The sequence below is a fragment of the Lepisosteus platostomus genome, chromosome 28 (assembly GCF_059453375.1).
Source record: "Lepisosteus platostomus isolate fLepPlt1 chromosome 28, fLepPlt1.hap1, whole genome shotgun sequence".
Lineage (NCBI taxonomy): Eukaryota > Metazoa > Chordata > Actinopteri > Semionotiformes > Lepisosteidae > Lepisosteus > Lepisosteus platostomus.
In genome coordinates this window covers 7,594,718-7,607,777 of record NC_142638.1, presented here as the reverse complement: position 1 = coordinate 7,607,777, position 13,060 = coordinate 7,594,718, and the positions used below count along the sequence as shown (strand labels likewise).

The 13,060-nt window shown below is 48.9% G+C and overlaps 1 protein-coding gene across 17 annotated transcripts in view; it reads left to right on the top strand.

Moving 5' to 3' along the window:
* Positions 1 to 13,060, top strand: part of hdac5 (histone deacetylase 5) — a 92,310-nt gene that overhangs the window by 5,591 nt on the left and 73,659 nt on the right. For 7 of the 17 annotated variants that reach the window (XR_015930944.1, XR_015930943.1, XR_015930940.1 and 4 more), the window contains exon 2: positions 7,138 to 7,384. The exons of 3 other annotated variants lie outside the window; for them this stretch is intronic. Coding sequence is in view for 4 of the 14 variants with exons in the window: in XM_088622819.1 (XP_088478945.1) it covers positions 7,138 to 7,384 (247 nt within the window). In the remaining 10 variants the exon portion in view is untranslated. Of the gene's footprint in view, positions 1 to 7,137; positions 7,385 to 8,315; positions 8,384 to 8,445; positions 9,583 to 13,060 lie in introns of those variants that run through there. 7 more of the 17 variants (XM_088622821.1, XM_088622820.1, XM_088622828.1 and 4 more) reach the window with 4 other exon arrangements.

Sequence of the window (13,060 nt, the reverse complement as noted above, 5' to 3'; positions counted from 1 at the left end):
ACAGTGAGGATCCAGCCTGCCAGAGCCGCGCCGACAACAGCTGGGATCAGAATGCTGGTGTCTCCAGCAGACTCCAGCAGCCATGCAAGTTTGTTTATCGGGAAATGAAACCCTTGTTTTGGGCCCCTGATGCCAGTCTGTGCACCCTGTAGCTGCTGGTCCCCAGAAGTGCCCTCCCCTTTTTTTCCCTTGGGGACGATGGCAGGTGGATGGGTTAGGCTCTGTCTTGGGTGCAGAAGACGACGTGTCCCAGCCCTTCGCTGGCTGTTGCAGCATCACCCAGACTTTTGTATGTACAGCTGTTTCTTGCTGCTGCCAGAGAGGAGGAGTCGAGTCCGCCTCTCTGTTTGCTGTAACATAGCTGGTCTTTATGTAGTATTTACTGTCGGCTTTGGGGCTGATGGCTGACAGACCCTGTCAAAATAGGCTGAAGATTTTTGTTTTGCAGGTGGCGGGGGGCTTAATATCAGCTGAAGAGTCAGCTGGCCTGAAGGCTGCACTGTGCCTTTATGAAAATGCTGAGGAACTTGCCAGGAGCATAATTTGTTCTTTTGTAGCATGCAAACCCTGAATAACCCTGTCCCTGGTGTTAGTAGGTCTGTCTTGCGTGGTTTTTTTTTTTCCAGAGGTGTGGGGTCAGTTAGTGTGTGCCTGCTGAATCCATGTTTCCTGCCTGTAGCCTCTGAGAGCTGTGTCAGGGAAGGGGACTATGGGGTTGGCTATTTTAATCTCAGCATGTGCGTCATTAGGATAATGCACCCAAAGTACCATACTGTAAATAGCTAACTGTTTGAGTCAGTTAAATACTCAGCTTTGCACTATTGCATTATCCAAAACAGGGCAGTGACACTGGGGAAAATACTCTTTAGATTTGTTTTGGAATGTGTGCATGTACCAGTGGAGAGCCAGTGCGTTCACGGATCAAGGCTGTTCTTTCACGAGCAAGGTATTAGTCTGTAGGATTGCAGTACATCTTGGTGAGGCACGTGCATGATCCGTGGCAAATAATGTCTTCAACATTAAGTTAAAGGCTGACCATACAGGTGGGTTTCCCTCTTGCTCTTTGGATACACAGATTGCAGTCCACAGAACACCTCTAGACTGGTGTTCGGAGCTGAGAAGATTTGAGTGCTGCTGATGAAGTCTGTTTAGGAAACTGCTCTTGTCTGATTGCACTAATAAACTCCACAAGCAAACGTCATAGATGTAGAGTCCAGTGTAGGATAAGAGATGAAGTGTTTAGGGAGGTGTTTGCAAGCACTGGCACATATCTACCTGCTAGATTTATAAGTGCTATTATACAGTATATAATTATATAGATTGAGCGATTACACCAGTTCCGCATAGTTCCATAAACTGCACCCAAATCACAGCCCTATCAGCTGAGCATCCAACTGGAAAAGATTAACAAACTCAACACTTTTAAAGCTGTTTCTGTTGCTCGTTGCTTTAAGAATTATCCAGAATTCTGCTTTTAGGAGGAAACATGCAGGGGTGGCTCTTTGACAATAGGCTTGCCTCTGCATTGACTTGAAGTCTAAGAGGTATCTCCAGTTTTCTGCAGAGATGGCTGAGAGAGTGCTGGTTTTCTTCTGCCACTTTTCAGTCAAGGGTAGGATAATGTTGTGCCCTGGCTACAGAGACCTTGTTCACCCTGGTAGAGTTTTCTGTGTCTGTGGCTATGCCCAGGTGTCTTGTTTTGCCACATTCCGTGAATTTGATCTTCTCCTATGAAGATACATTCCGTTATTCCCAGGCTTAAGAATAGAATGAGTAGGTAGCCGTGGCCAATTTCATTGAATTATCCCTACTTCCTCAATTGCTAAGCAGGAGTGTTTGAGAAACTGAGTTACAGTACATGGATATTTAAACAGCTGCTGGGAACTTCATTAAAAAAGTAAGTTATTTCATGTTTGCTCTTCAGTCCGTGAATATAAAAATGAATGGGCGATGCTAGAGTTGCATATTGTGTGGCTGATGAAAACAGCGCTTATTAATAAAGTCACACCAAAGGTACATTTTATACTTATAGTTGTAATTTGTGCCCAGCAGGTGTCACTGTTGGGCAGCTGTGCTCCAGGATGGGGGTGAACTGCAAAATCTAGTGAGTGTAAGGGAACACTTTGTGCCAGATTCACATAACTGCTCAAGAGGGGTTATGAGAAGCCCGAAAGGAAAATGGACAGTGGCACAGCAGGGCACTTGATAAACACTTGGGCTCTCGAGGGACTATTACAAAGCTTTTAGATGAAATCTGTTCATTTTTTGTAAGGTTATTATAGCTGGCTGGCTACATATCAGTAATAGCTCATTATGTCACAGGGAAGAGAAGGGTCAAAGCAGTCTCTTGTACTTTTGCAGAGGTTTTCTCTGTCAAAGGGTGCATTACTGGGTGGCACCGCACCTTATCAAAAATAATGTTGTCTTGGGGTAGAATTCAGCATTACGCTGTAGAACAAAAAAACGGTAAGGATGTTAACTGTGGTAAAGAAAATTACAGGTATTCGTCTTAAACATCTGTTCAAACGTGTGGTGAAGTGTAATATCATGTTTTTCAGTACAATGTACTTGTTTCGTAAGTCTGTCATTAAACACAGAATGTCTAGCTAGCAAGCCTTGTGTCGAGTGTGTGTCTTTGCCCTAGACTCTCATCTTTAATAGGCAGAACCTTGCAGTGAAATTAGCTAACAGCTTCTCCAGTCAGCTCTGACAAATAATGATCACAGTTGGAAAAGTTAGGAAAAGGCAGTAACATTAAGCACGTATCTTCTGAGAGAGCCCCTGAAATGCAGTCTAGATGGAGAGTAACCACAACAAACTTTTATTTAGCCTGATATGTCAGTTTGAGAACCAATCCAGCTGTTTTACTGAAGCAACTTGAGGGAAATCCCTCAAGCTCAAGCATGCAACAGCCTGGGGATTGAACCCACAGCCTCCCTGTTACCGGTCCAGAGCCTTAATCTGCTGCCCCCTTCAAAGCAGATCTTGTATAGCTGAGTGTCCCCGACGAGCCATGTGTGTAGATTATTCCCACAACCAACCTGGCACCTTCTGCTGAGCCCTGTGGTGAGCAAGCCTGCGTCAGCGGAGCTCCTGGGCTGATCCGGACCGTGTGTCTGAGCTGCGTGCGCTGTGCTGCTGCAGCTAGCATTCACTCCAGCTGTGTGGAATGTCAAGTAGGATCTATGAGTCACATCTTTAATGAAAATGCACAAGTTCAGATGTCCCCCCCCCCTCCCCTCTCTTAGCATCTCAAAAACAAACCTATTTTGAGGAGCTTGTGTTTGGAGAGGCTGTTTTAGTTTTCAAAATGCCTGGAAGTACAAATACTCCTCCTTTCAATAGGGGCGGATTTGCTGAAATATTAAATCACCAATTTGCTGAGGATGAAGTGTGCCCTAATGGCACAGTAGCAGCTATCAGAGAAGCATTGCGTGTGTGTGAGGCTTTCTAGACAGCCTGTTTGTTCTCTGTGTTTGAACAGCTTTGGAGATCCTGATGTGCTGTCCGCAGTGTTTAATAGAGCTGTAGAAAATGTTATTTAAAAAAATGTTTTGCTGTTGCATTTCGCAAGGGGCTGTCTGAGGACTGGGCTAGCCTGTGTCCCCAGTACGGGAGCTGTTATAATCTGAATTACTTCAGCCTGCCCGAATATATACAGTACATGGGTACAGGATTGCTTATAGGTGTAACTTACAGTGGACTAGTATCAAGGAAAGTCCTAAACTCTACAATTACTTCTGGCCCGACGAACTGCTGAGACCTTTGAAGAGCTTCAGCTAATACAGGTTCTGTCTCCTTCGTCTGTGCCCTGGTGAGTAGAGTTTTGATGCTCTGGAGTTCAAAGAGTCAGTCATTTTTAGAAAGCAATTCTTAGTAAAATCGCTGATACGGTAGCAATGCTTTCTGAGTTAGACTTTTTTTTTCCGGTGAACAGGATGCAAGGTCCTCACCGGAAAGCTCTGAAAAGTGCGAACCTGAAAGCTCGGAAGTTCTGAATGCGTGAAATAAATTTGCCGGCCATGTTGCTGAAGCAGAGGTGCTGGGATCTTCTTGAGCTAGGTTTTACACTGTGGGTGACTGGATTGTATAGGAAAATGTTGGGCTTTGATGGGTTGAAATGGCCAGTTTCTCTGTGGAAGTTGTCTTGTGCATTGAGGCTCTGTTTTCCAAAGTATTCCATTCAGCAGCTCTGGTCTATTTGTTACTTGAGTATAATACACTGAATCTGAAGAGCTGTGCAGACAACAAAGAAGTCTGGGCTTTACACTAAAAATGGCAGTGTTAAGCTGAATCTGCACTGCTTCCAACATGCAAGCATTCTGCTCGCTTAGCTTTTGGACTCAGACACACACCGAAGAAAGCAGCTTGGATTTCCTGGTGCTCTTCTGAGCACGAACTGCGGAGCTGAGCGCACCTCAGTCTGGGCAGGTTCAGCTCCTGTCTGCGGGAACCATCTTTTTTTCTTTTTCTAGTTTCTGTTGAATTTGAAGATTGCATTTTCTGCCATTTTGCTATTGCTGCAGCCTTCATTCTGCCCCTTTATACCGTGTGCAATGCAGTGGTCGAGAAAAAAAAAAACGGCAAATAAGATCAGACTGCTACATAGTCACACGTGCAGGTTGTTATTTTAAAATGAGTGCAATTGCCAATCAGGGAATCATGACCCTGTGCATAAAAGCATGTTTCGCTCTCTAACAGATGGGGAAAAGCCAACACTGGCACAGATAGAGCCCAGATCTGAAAGTGTGACTGTGGATGTGATTGAATTTAGAAATAGTTTTAGACAATTTCAAGAACTGGTAAAAATGCCCCTATGCCATGCAGCACACTGCAGTCAACCCCTGATTTCCATCCCTCGGTTTATAAACTCATCATACAGGCTGTATTTAGTTAAAGTAGCTGCAAATGTAAAATGAATTTGACATGAAAATGTACTTACAGTATGTCCTGTCTTTTCACTTTTTAGTAACTCATTCTGATTCTGAGAGCGATCCATGCTTTGATGCAGGAAATGACTGACTTCCTTACAAGTGAATGCACGCTTTTTTTGTTTGGGTTGCCGCGTGCTCTTGTCCGGACAAGCGATCCTTGGCCGGAGAAAGTTTTTGTAATGTACGACAGAGATTTAAAAGTGTGAAAGGCGAGGCCGCTGGGCTTGTGGTCCTCAGCATTGCAGTCCTTCTGTGTTCCCTGCTGGGCAGTGAAACACTCCAATGCTGCCCTGAAGGACATTGGGCAGCAAATTGTCCACCCTTTGGCAGTGAAACGTAACGTGGAATTACGCTAAAGAAGATGGGAGTCAAACCTTGGATGTCCAGATTATTAGGATTTTCTGGAGTGTTATATGTGTTTGAGATTTCGATGTCATGGATAAAATTAGCTGGAGTATTCTGAACTGGAGAGGTAGAGTGGAAAAGCCACTAGCTTATAGCTGTCCAGTTTCACCACTGACCTCCCTCCACAGCCCATTCTCTGTGTTCTATTCACAAACCTTTGCCAAACTACCACCTCTTTCCTAGTAAGCAAAACAACGCAAAGATGATGGAACGTGTCTTTCAGCATTCAGTCATAAACACCAGTAGAACAGCTAAAGGCTTCTTCTTGACTGTTACATTTAGGAACTTTTTTCTTTTATTCCAAACAAGGGATGTTGAGCAGCACATTGGTAACGTTTTGCCGATATGGCACAGGCAGTGTGAGGCTGGGTTCCAAGCTGGCGGCCGGCGTGGGTGGGTCATGTAGAAGGGTGGGCGGTGTGGAGTGGCAGCTGTTTGAGGAGGAAGTGAGGAATCTTGGAGAAGGAGAACTGGGAGGACTGGGTGTGAAGAAGGCCGCCCTGCTCCGGCCTGCTTGTCCATCCTCGCCTGTCCCTTGTCCGCGCGCTGGTCCTGGCCTGTCCGCGCGCTGGTCCTGGCCTGTCCGCGCTGATCCGTGTCTATCCGTGTATGGATCCCCGCCTGTCCGCGCGCAGCGATCCCCGCCTGTCCGCGCGCAGCGATCCCCGCCTGTCCGCGCGCAGCGATCCCCGCCTGTCCGCGCGCAGCGATCCCCGCCTGTCCGCGCGCAGCGATCCCCGCCTGTCCGCGCGCAGCGATCCCCGCCTGTCCGCGCGCAGCGATCCCCGCCTGTCCGCGCGCAGCGATCCCCGCCTGTCCGCGCGCAGCGATCCCCGCCTGTCCGCGCGCTGGTCCTGGCCTGTCCGCGCGCTGGTCCTGGCCTGTCTGCGCTGATCCGTGTCTATCCGTGTATGGATCCCCGCCTGTCCGCGCGCAGCGATCCCCGCCTGTCCGCGCGCAGCGATCCCCGCCTGTCCGCGCGCAGCGATCCCCGCCTGTCCACGCGCTGGTCCTGGCCTGTCTGCGCTGATCCGTGTCTATCCGTGTATGGATCCCCGCCTGTCCGCGCGCTGGTCCGTGTCTATCCGTGTATGGATCCCCGCCTGTCCGCGCGCAGCGATCCCCGCCTGTCCGCGCGCAGCGATCCCCAGCGGTCCAGCCTGCTACTGTCGCATCACAACAAAGTCTATTAGAAGATGCTCGAGGGAGCTGGTGGTCAATATCCTGTCTGCTCAATCAGAGAAAAGAGCACAAAGTGCCCGTGGAGGACCTGGGAGACCCCAATCAATACGCAGCCAGTAAAGGCACAATGCACAGCTGTGATGCTTTGCTTTGTAACTTGGGTTCGAGTGCGTTTTTGCCGACCAGCATTCAAACTGGTTTCAAGACGGCGGTCACCCCCTTCATGGAGGTGAGCCCTGCTAGTCTCCATCCTCTGAGTTACCATCCCTGCAGCACACCCACCTGCTGCCCAGCTTGCTGCGGGTCGACGTGACTCCAGGGGGCTGGAGGGGGCTGGAAGTGTGCCAGTAGGCTGTAACCAGGGGTCTTCAGGATGAACGGGGGGGGGGGACGACAGGCACAGGCAGTCTGAACCCTTGGCTAGTTGCTTTGTTTTTAATGAGCTGCCTCTCTGACTTCCAGGGTAGACTCCAGACGTCTGCTTGCCCTTCCAAGATGCGCTGGGGGGGGCTGCGGCTCCTTCTACCCAGCAGACGGTTTGTTCGGTTCTGGGTGGCGCCGTTTGTGTGGGCCCCACGTCCACAGCCCTCTGATTCTCGTCCTTTCTGTGTTGCAGCGAGGTCGTCTCGTCGCCCCCCCCAATCCTGCGAAAAGCCATGGCAGATGCGGAAGACCCCCTTTAGAGCCCGTTACCCACAATCCCACCCTTCACCCCATCCCCTCTCCCTGCCCTCACGGGCACAGGAACACTAAACCGGCCCCCAGACACCCCGGCCCCTCGCAACAGTCTCGAAATAAGAATCTGAGGACAGCTGGCCACCTCCCTCTTCTGACTTTACCCATGAGCTCACCAAATAATCCAGGTAAGGCCTTAATGCATTTCCTGTTCAGGGGGAGATGTTTAAAATGTGTACTGTTGTGCATTCAAAGTAGATAGAATTTCTTTCTTACATCTCAAAATGCACGTGTTGTTCAGAATCCCTTTGAGGGGTGTTTCCCGTGGATGTACGAGAGCCTTGTTTTATCCATTCTTACATGGGTCTGCTGTTGGACATGCGAGTGCCCTTTCCAGCCGGCCTGTTGTTGCTCTGCGCTGTGGCCCCACGATGGGACGGTTTTGTTTTTTCTTTTGCGCAACCTTCAGTTAAAGAGAAATCCCTCGTTTTCAGCTGCTTTGCCTTAGCTGTTTCTTTCTCGCAGGAGAAAGTAATCCTGGGAGTCAGAAAGTCCGTTTCAACAGCACGGCAAGGCAAAACAGGGAGTGGAGTTTGTGTACCTTGCAGTGCCAAAAGTGCCCTTTTCGCAATCGATTCTTAGTTTTTTCTTTTTCGCTCACGTGAAGATGTTACTGAACGTTTGGAAATTGTTCTTTTTTTGGAGTGAATCCATTTTCTATGACTAGGCTTTCCATGTTCCCCCCCCCTTCTCTCGGGGTTTAAATGGAGTTTTGGAGTTGTTTTCGGGTGATGTTCTGTGTCCCGCTGTGCAGCTTTATAACTGTGTACACACAGCTGCCAAAAGTGGCTTATGCCCAACAGGAACTTTCCTGGAAAACCAAGCAAATTGCTTAAGTGACCCCTGCTTGAGAGTTTTATCGGGTTAATCATTTAACTAGGCACGGCCTACCTTTGAAGAACAAGGAGCTTTTTGCTGAAGCAAAGAGCCTTACTGAAATCTCTCACCATCATGCGCCATTGAAGTACAGTGCCATAGATTTGAGGAAGTTGTGTTTTTAAGAAAGTGGGCGCTTTCCCGAGACTTTGATTGACAAAGTATTTTCCTGTCATGGGCCAGTGTTCTGACAGCAATGTATGGACTAAGCAGCTACAACAGAGTCAGGGGGACATTTGCCCTGAGTCAAGGTAGGCACGGTTTATTACGTCCTGCATGTTTTCAGAGATTTGCAGTGATTTGTCCCGCTCGGGAAAACGTGTTTTTTTTTATCTGACTGGTGTTGGCTGCAAGCGGTAAGAAATGTGATTTTCTAGACGGCATGTGTTCACACTGAGTTGGGTGCTTGTAGGCACGTGCCTGGCCTGCTTCCCGAAAGGACTGATCACTGATTGAGCCCCAGCACGAAGATTTAACAGCATACATGGTTGGCCAGACCCCCTCTTCCCCCCTTCCATCTGTTTTTAAATGATTAATTTTCTCCTTAAACTTGTCACCTTGTTAAAGAATATCTGCTGATCCCAGCCTGAATTCCTGCTCCCTGGGATCGTGCATACGAACCAGGTGGATGAAAATGTTTTGGATCAAGGAGTAGCTAGCAGTTAAACAAGAGGAGCCGGACGGCTTGTTTTTGACTGCAACCTTTCTGATGTCCTTATCAATACGTTTAAATTAGAATTGTCTGCCATGCCCTTTTTATTTCCAAAGGGCAGTTGTTTTTTGCATGCATTAGAACTGCTCTGCCAGCTCCTGCCAGTTCTGCAGGCTTCTGCCAGGAGAGTGACGCAGGGGAGGGGCGGGGTCTGCGAAACTGGGGTATCGGCCAGAACAGAATTGCTCCAGCTCTTTTTGTGAAGGTGAGCTGCGGTTGGCACATCGAGAGAGTGCCGTGGACCGGCGGGGACTCCTGCCTGCCTCCTGTTGCATTACAGAGAGAAATCGGGCGCGCACTTTGATGCGTCGGAGCAAGAGCTTCACCTCTGAGCTCGATGCTGCTGTGAAGACAGACATCAGCAGATCTCGACGCTGGAAGCTTTATAGTATTACCTTGTGCTCTGCGTGGCTTGGTAGATGCTCTCCTGTACAGTACGCCGGTTTTAAAAATGCAAACGTGGAAGAGAAACAAGCAGCTTTCTTTTCAAACTGTGAGATGATCGCCCTCCCGTCCTTCGGAATGACCGCCTTCCCATCTTGTGGAATGCCTCGCTGACCGCGGATTTTAGTGGCACAGTGCTTGAAATTGGGAAGAGGCAGGGAAGCATGTTGCCATAGCGCTTCCTCCTCTCTGACCCGATCGCTCTCCTCTGACCCTTCTCCTGTGCGGCGCCACTGCTTTTATACACCACAGCACTTGGAAACCGAGGCCGAGGAGCAGCGTGTGGGGCTGAAGGTAAATGTGTGTCCTCGGTCACAGCTGCGGACAGGCATCCCGGTATTACCAAGCCCAGCCACACAGCCTTGGCAGGTACCTAGCCCAAAACGGAGCACCCTCAAACCTGTCAGCGCTCGGCCTTGCACATTGTGCCTGGCTGGCGACACACCCACTGGGAAGGCCGACACAGAAGTTAGCCACAGCAGTGCTGTGGGGAAAGCGAACAGTTCTGCTTGGGCTGGGGTAGCTCCAGGTGCTGTGGCAGGGCTCTGTGGTTTTCTGGAGATCACGAAGGCTCTGGGGATGATTTAACTTGCCGCCTTCGTCTGTTTTATGAGTTGGCCACCCTTTCCTCTGCGCAGAGTAGGCCGGGCTGGTGACTGATTCAGCGCTGGAGAGAGGTGAGGAGCGCTCTGTATAGGGAGATGCAGTGCTCTGTTTGTCTGTTGAGCTGCAGGGGTGGAGAGGAGCGCTTTTATGCTTCACAGACAATAATAATAGACCCTTGATAAGCAGAATGCCAAGTGCATACATTAAACTGCCGCAGGAAAAAAGAACAGTCTGCTGCTTACATTGTAATCAAATGTCAAGTTACCCAGTCATGGTGGAGGACACAAAGCATCCCATTATTTCTAAATTGCTGTTCACACTCACTCGTTAGCTGGAACATTTCAGGCGCGGAAAGATGTTCCCTAATAATTGCACTGCTGCCTCCTTGATGCTGAGAGACAGGGACACGCGTGTGCGTGCGTGTGGCAGCGTTGGACACGGCCGTGACGTGGCTACCAAAGACGCCTGTCTGCAGGCTAGCTCCTTGGTCACGCAGGAGGCAGCATGTGCTCATGGCTGCCCTTCTGGCTCGGGAAATGAATGGGGGAGCTCAGGATGTGCTGCACGCCGTGGGAGGGGCAGCGCCCTCTGCTGGGCTCCTGGTGGTCTGCGGCTCCAGCTGACATCTCCCTTCTCTCTTCCTCCCTTTCCTCTTCTTGTTTGATTCTCTCGATTGCTGCTCTCCCTGTCTTTCAGCTTTGCTCCTGGTCTCTTTCTTTTGTTCTTTCTTCTTTCTGTGTTTCCATTTTCTTCTCGTTTTTCTTCCCACTTTCTCTTCCCGGTTCTTCTCTGCCGGGTTTGTCCGGAAGATGACTGAGCTCATGGGCACTGCAATGTGGACGATATACAATTTCAGTAACAGGGCAGCCAGTTAGTTTGTCTCATTAGAGTTCTCTTTGCCTCATAAAGTGGCTGTTCTCTTTGCCAGCAGCCACATCACTCTGCAACTCACAGCTGGCAGCCCACTGAAGCCCAGCAGGTGTGAGCCTGGTCAGTACCTGGATGTAGACCTCCTGGGAAAAACTAAGGTTGCTACTGGAAGAGGTGTTAGTGGGACCAGTAGGAGGCGCTCACCCTGCTGTCTATGTGGGACCTAATGCCCCAGTATAGTGACGGGGACACTATACTGTAAACAGGCCCCGTCCTTCGGATGAGACGTAAAACTGAGGTCCTGACTCTCTGTGGCCACCTGTTAGTTGCAGAGTGATATAGCTGCTTGCTCTGTACAGTATCTCAAAGCAGGCTTAGTTTTGCATTGAATAAAAGAAATATGGTGTAGCACTGTGATTGATTTTTTCCATACGCATATTTCTCAATGAAGTCTTTAAAAATCTCAGGACCTTTGAGGTACATTTGAATGAAGAGGTAGGGTAGCTTGCCAAACTCATTACTTCTTGTGGTTTAGACTCTCTGTGACTCTCATGTTGCTTTAATGGAAGTGCAGGCAGGAGGAGCTCAATCTGCTCGTCTTGACTGATTGGTCCCTGACTGCGACTGGAGAGGGACCTGAGCTGAACCTGTGTCTGTCCTGGGCACTGGACTGCCGCTGTCCAGTCACAACTGATTTCTCATCCTGCAGGGGACACTTGTCAGGTTTTCCTGTGCCCCTGTTTCTTCCGGTTTCTTCAGCTTGAAGATTGAAGGCAACTTTGGCACGAGAAATGGGGAAAAAAGAAACTTTCTTGCACCCCAGTTGAGTTAGAACAAATCTTGATGTTTACCCCGGAGAAAGAAAAGGCACAGTTGTTTTTGCGCTTGAGTGAGAAAAAGAGAGCAAACAGTTCACGGTGCTGTCCCCGATGTACTGGGGAACCAAATAACAGATAACGCTTTCCAGAGAATATGTATGTGATCGCGCCCCATTCATACAAATGAGCTGCTGCTGACACCGCGCGAGAGAGGGAGCGGGGCTTGAAGAATTCTCTCAGTTCGAGCTCTGACATTTGGAGGAGGAGGAGAGATTTGCCGCCTGGTGTCCACGCTGGTCCCAGCCTTTCCTGCTGCTGTCCTGCCGCTGCTGGGGGGTTAATTCGTTTGCGCCGGACGTAGGTGGAGGGGGGGGTGGTCAGCTGGTATCGACCCGCCTGCACAGCTGCCTTTCATAGAGACAGATAACACAGGTGATTGATGTGATCTTGCATTATTTATTAAAACAAGAATTTTTTATCTGTCAGGGCAGAAAATTGCTAGTGGGGTTGAGAGGAGTGTGAGTCATCAGAAGGTTCTATTTGTGGAAAGCAAATTTCTGTGAGCTACAGCGCAGGCTAACGTGTGTGTGTGGATGTGTCTGTGTAGATAGGAGCTCTTGAGTCTCTGTGTGTCCGGGATGCAGTTGATGTGCTTGCGTTCTGAGTGTCTAGGAGAGTGTCTTGCTGTTGACATGTGGTTGTCTGTCAGTCAGCATGTGTGCACTCGATCGACTGTTTCTCATGTTCGGTGTGGGTGTTGGTCTCCGCGGACCACGACGGGCTGTCTTTTGAAGGACATTCTCAAAATGCTGCAGGTCAAATCTGAAGTGAGGATTGATAGGGTTGTAAGGGAATGAGATGGGGTTCGAGACAGAAGATTGCCATCCGATAGATAGGTATGGATTCTGTAGAAAAGGTATGAGTCAAAACCGGCAGAATAATGAGTAGAAAAAGATGTCCTTAGGCTCCTGAATATATCATGCCAAAAGAACAAGGAAAAATAATCTCCAGACATTAAAAAACTGCAGGAAAATGTGATCTGAATCCTTTAATTGATCATTTGAGAAAAGGTTAAGTAGTAAGAAGTCACTACCAATGGTGTGGTACCAATAGGAACCCATAGAAATTCAGTTTCATAGAAACTAAGGAAAAATACTGTGATCTGCAAGCAGACATCACAGAAGACAGCAGAAGGGTTAAAGAAGAGATTGACAAGAGTGTTCCACTGGAAGCCACAACTAGGACTTTTGGATCTAATGCAGCTGGAAGTCCTCGCCTGAGACTAGAGACTCATCAGCCAAAGAGCTCATCCCAGTCCCTGTAGCATTAAGTGGATTGGGAAGTATGTGCCCCCCCAGGATGGGACACTAGTAGGGAAGGAGTGTGGACTAGAACAGTTGGAGTGAAGTGTAGCAGCAGTGGCTGTAGAGATGACTGAAACCTACATCATTGCAGTTAGGAGGCTGCAGCCCTATCAC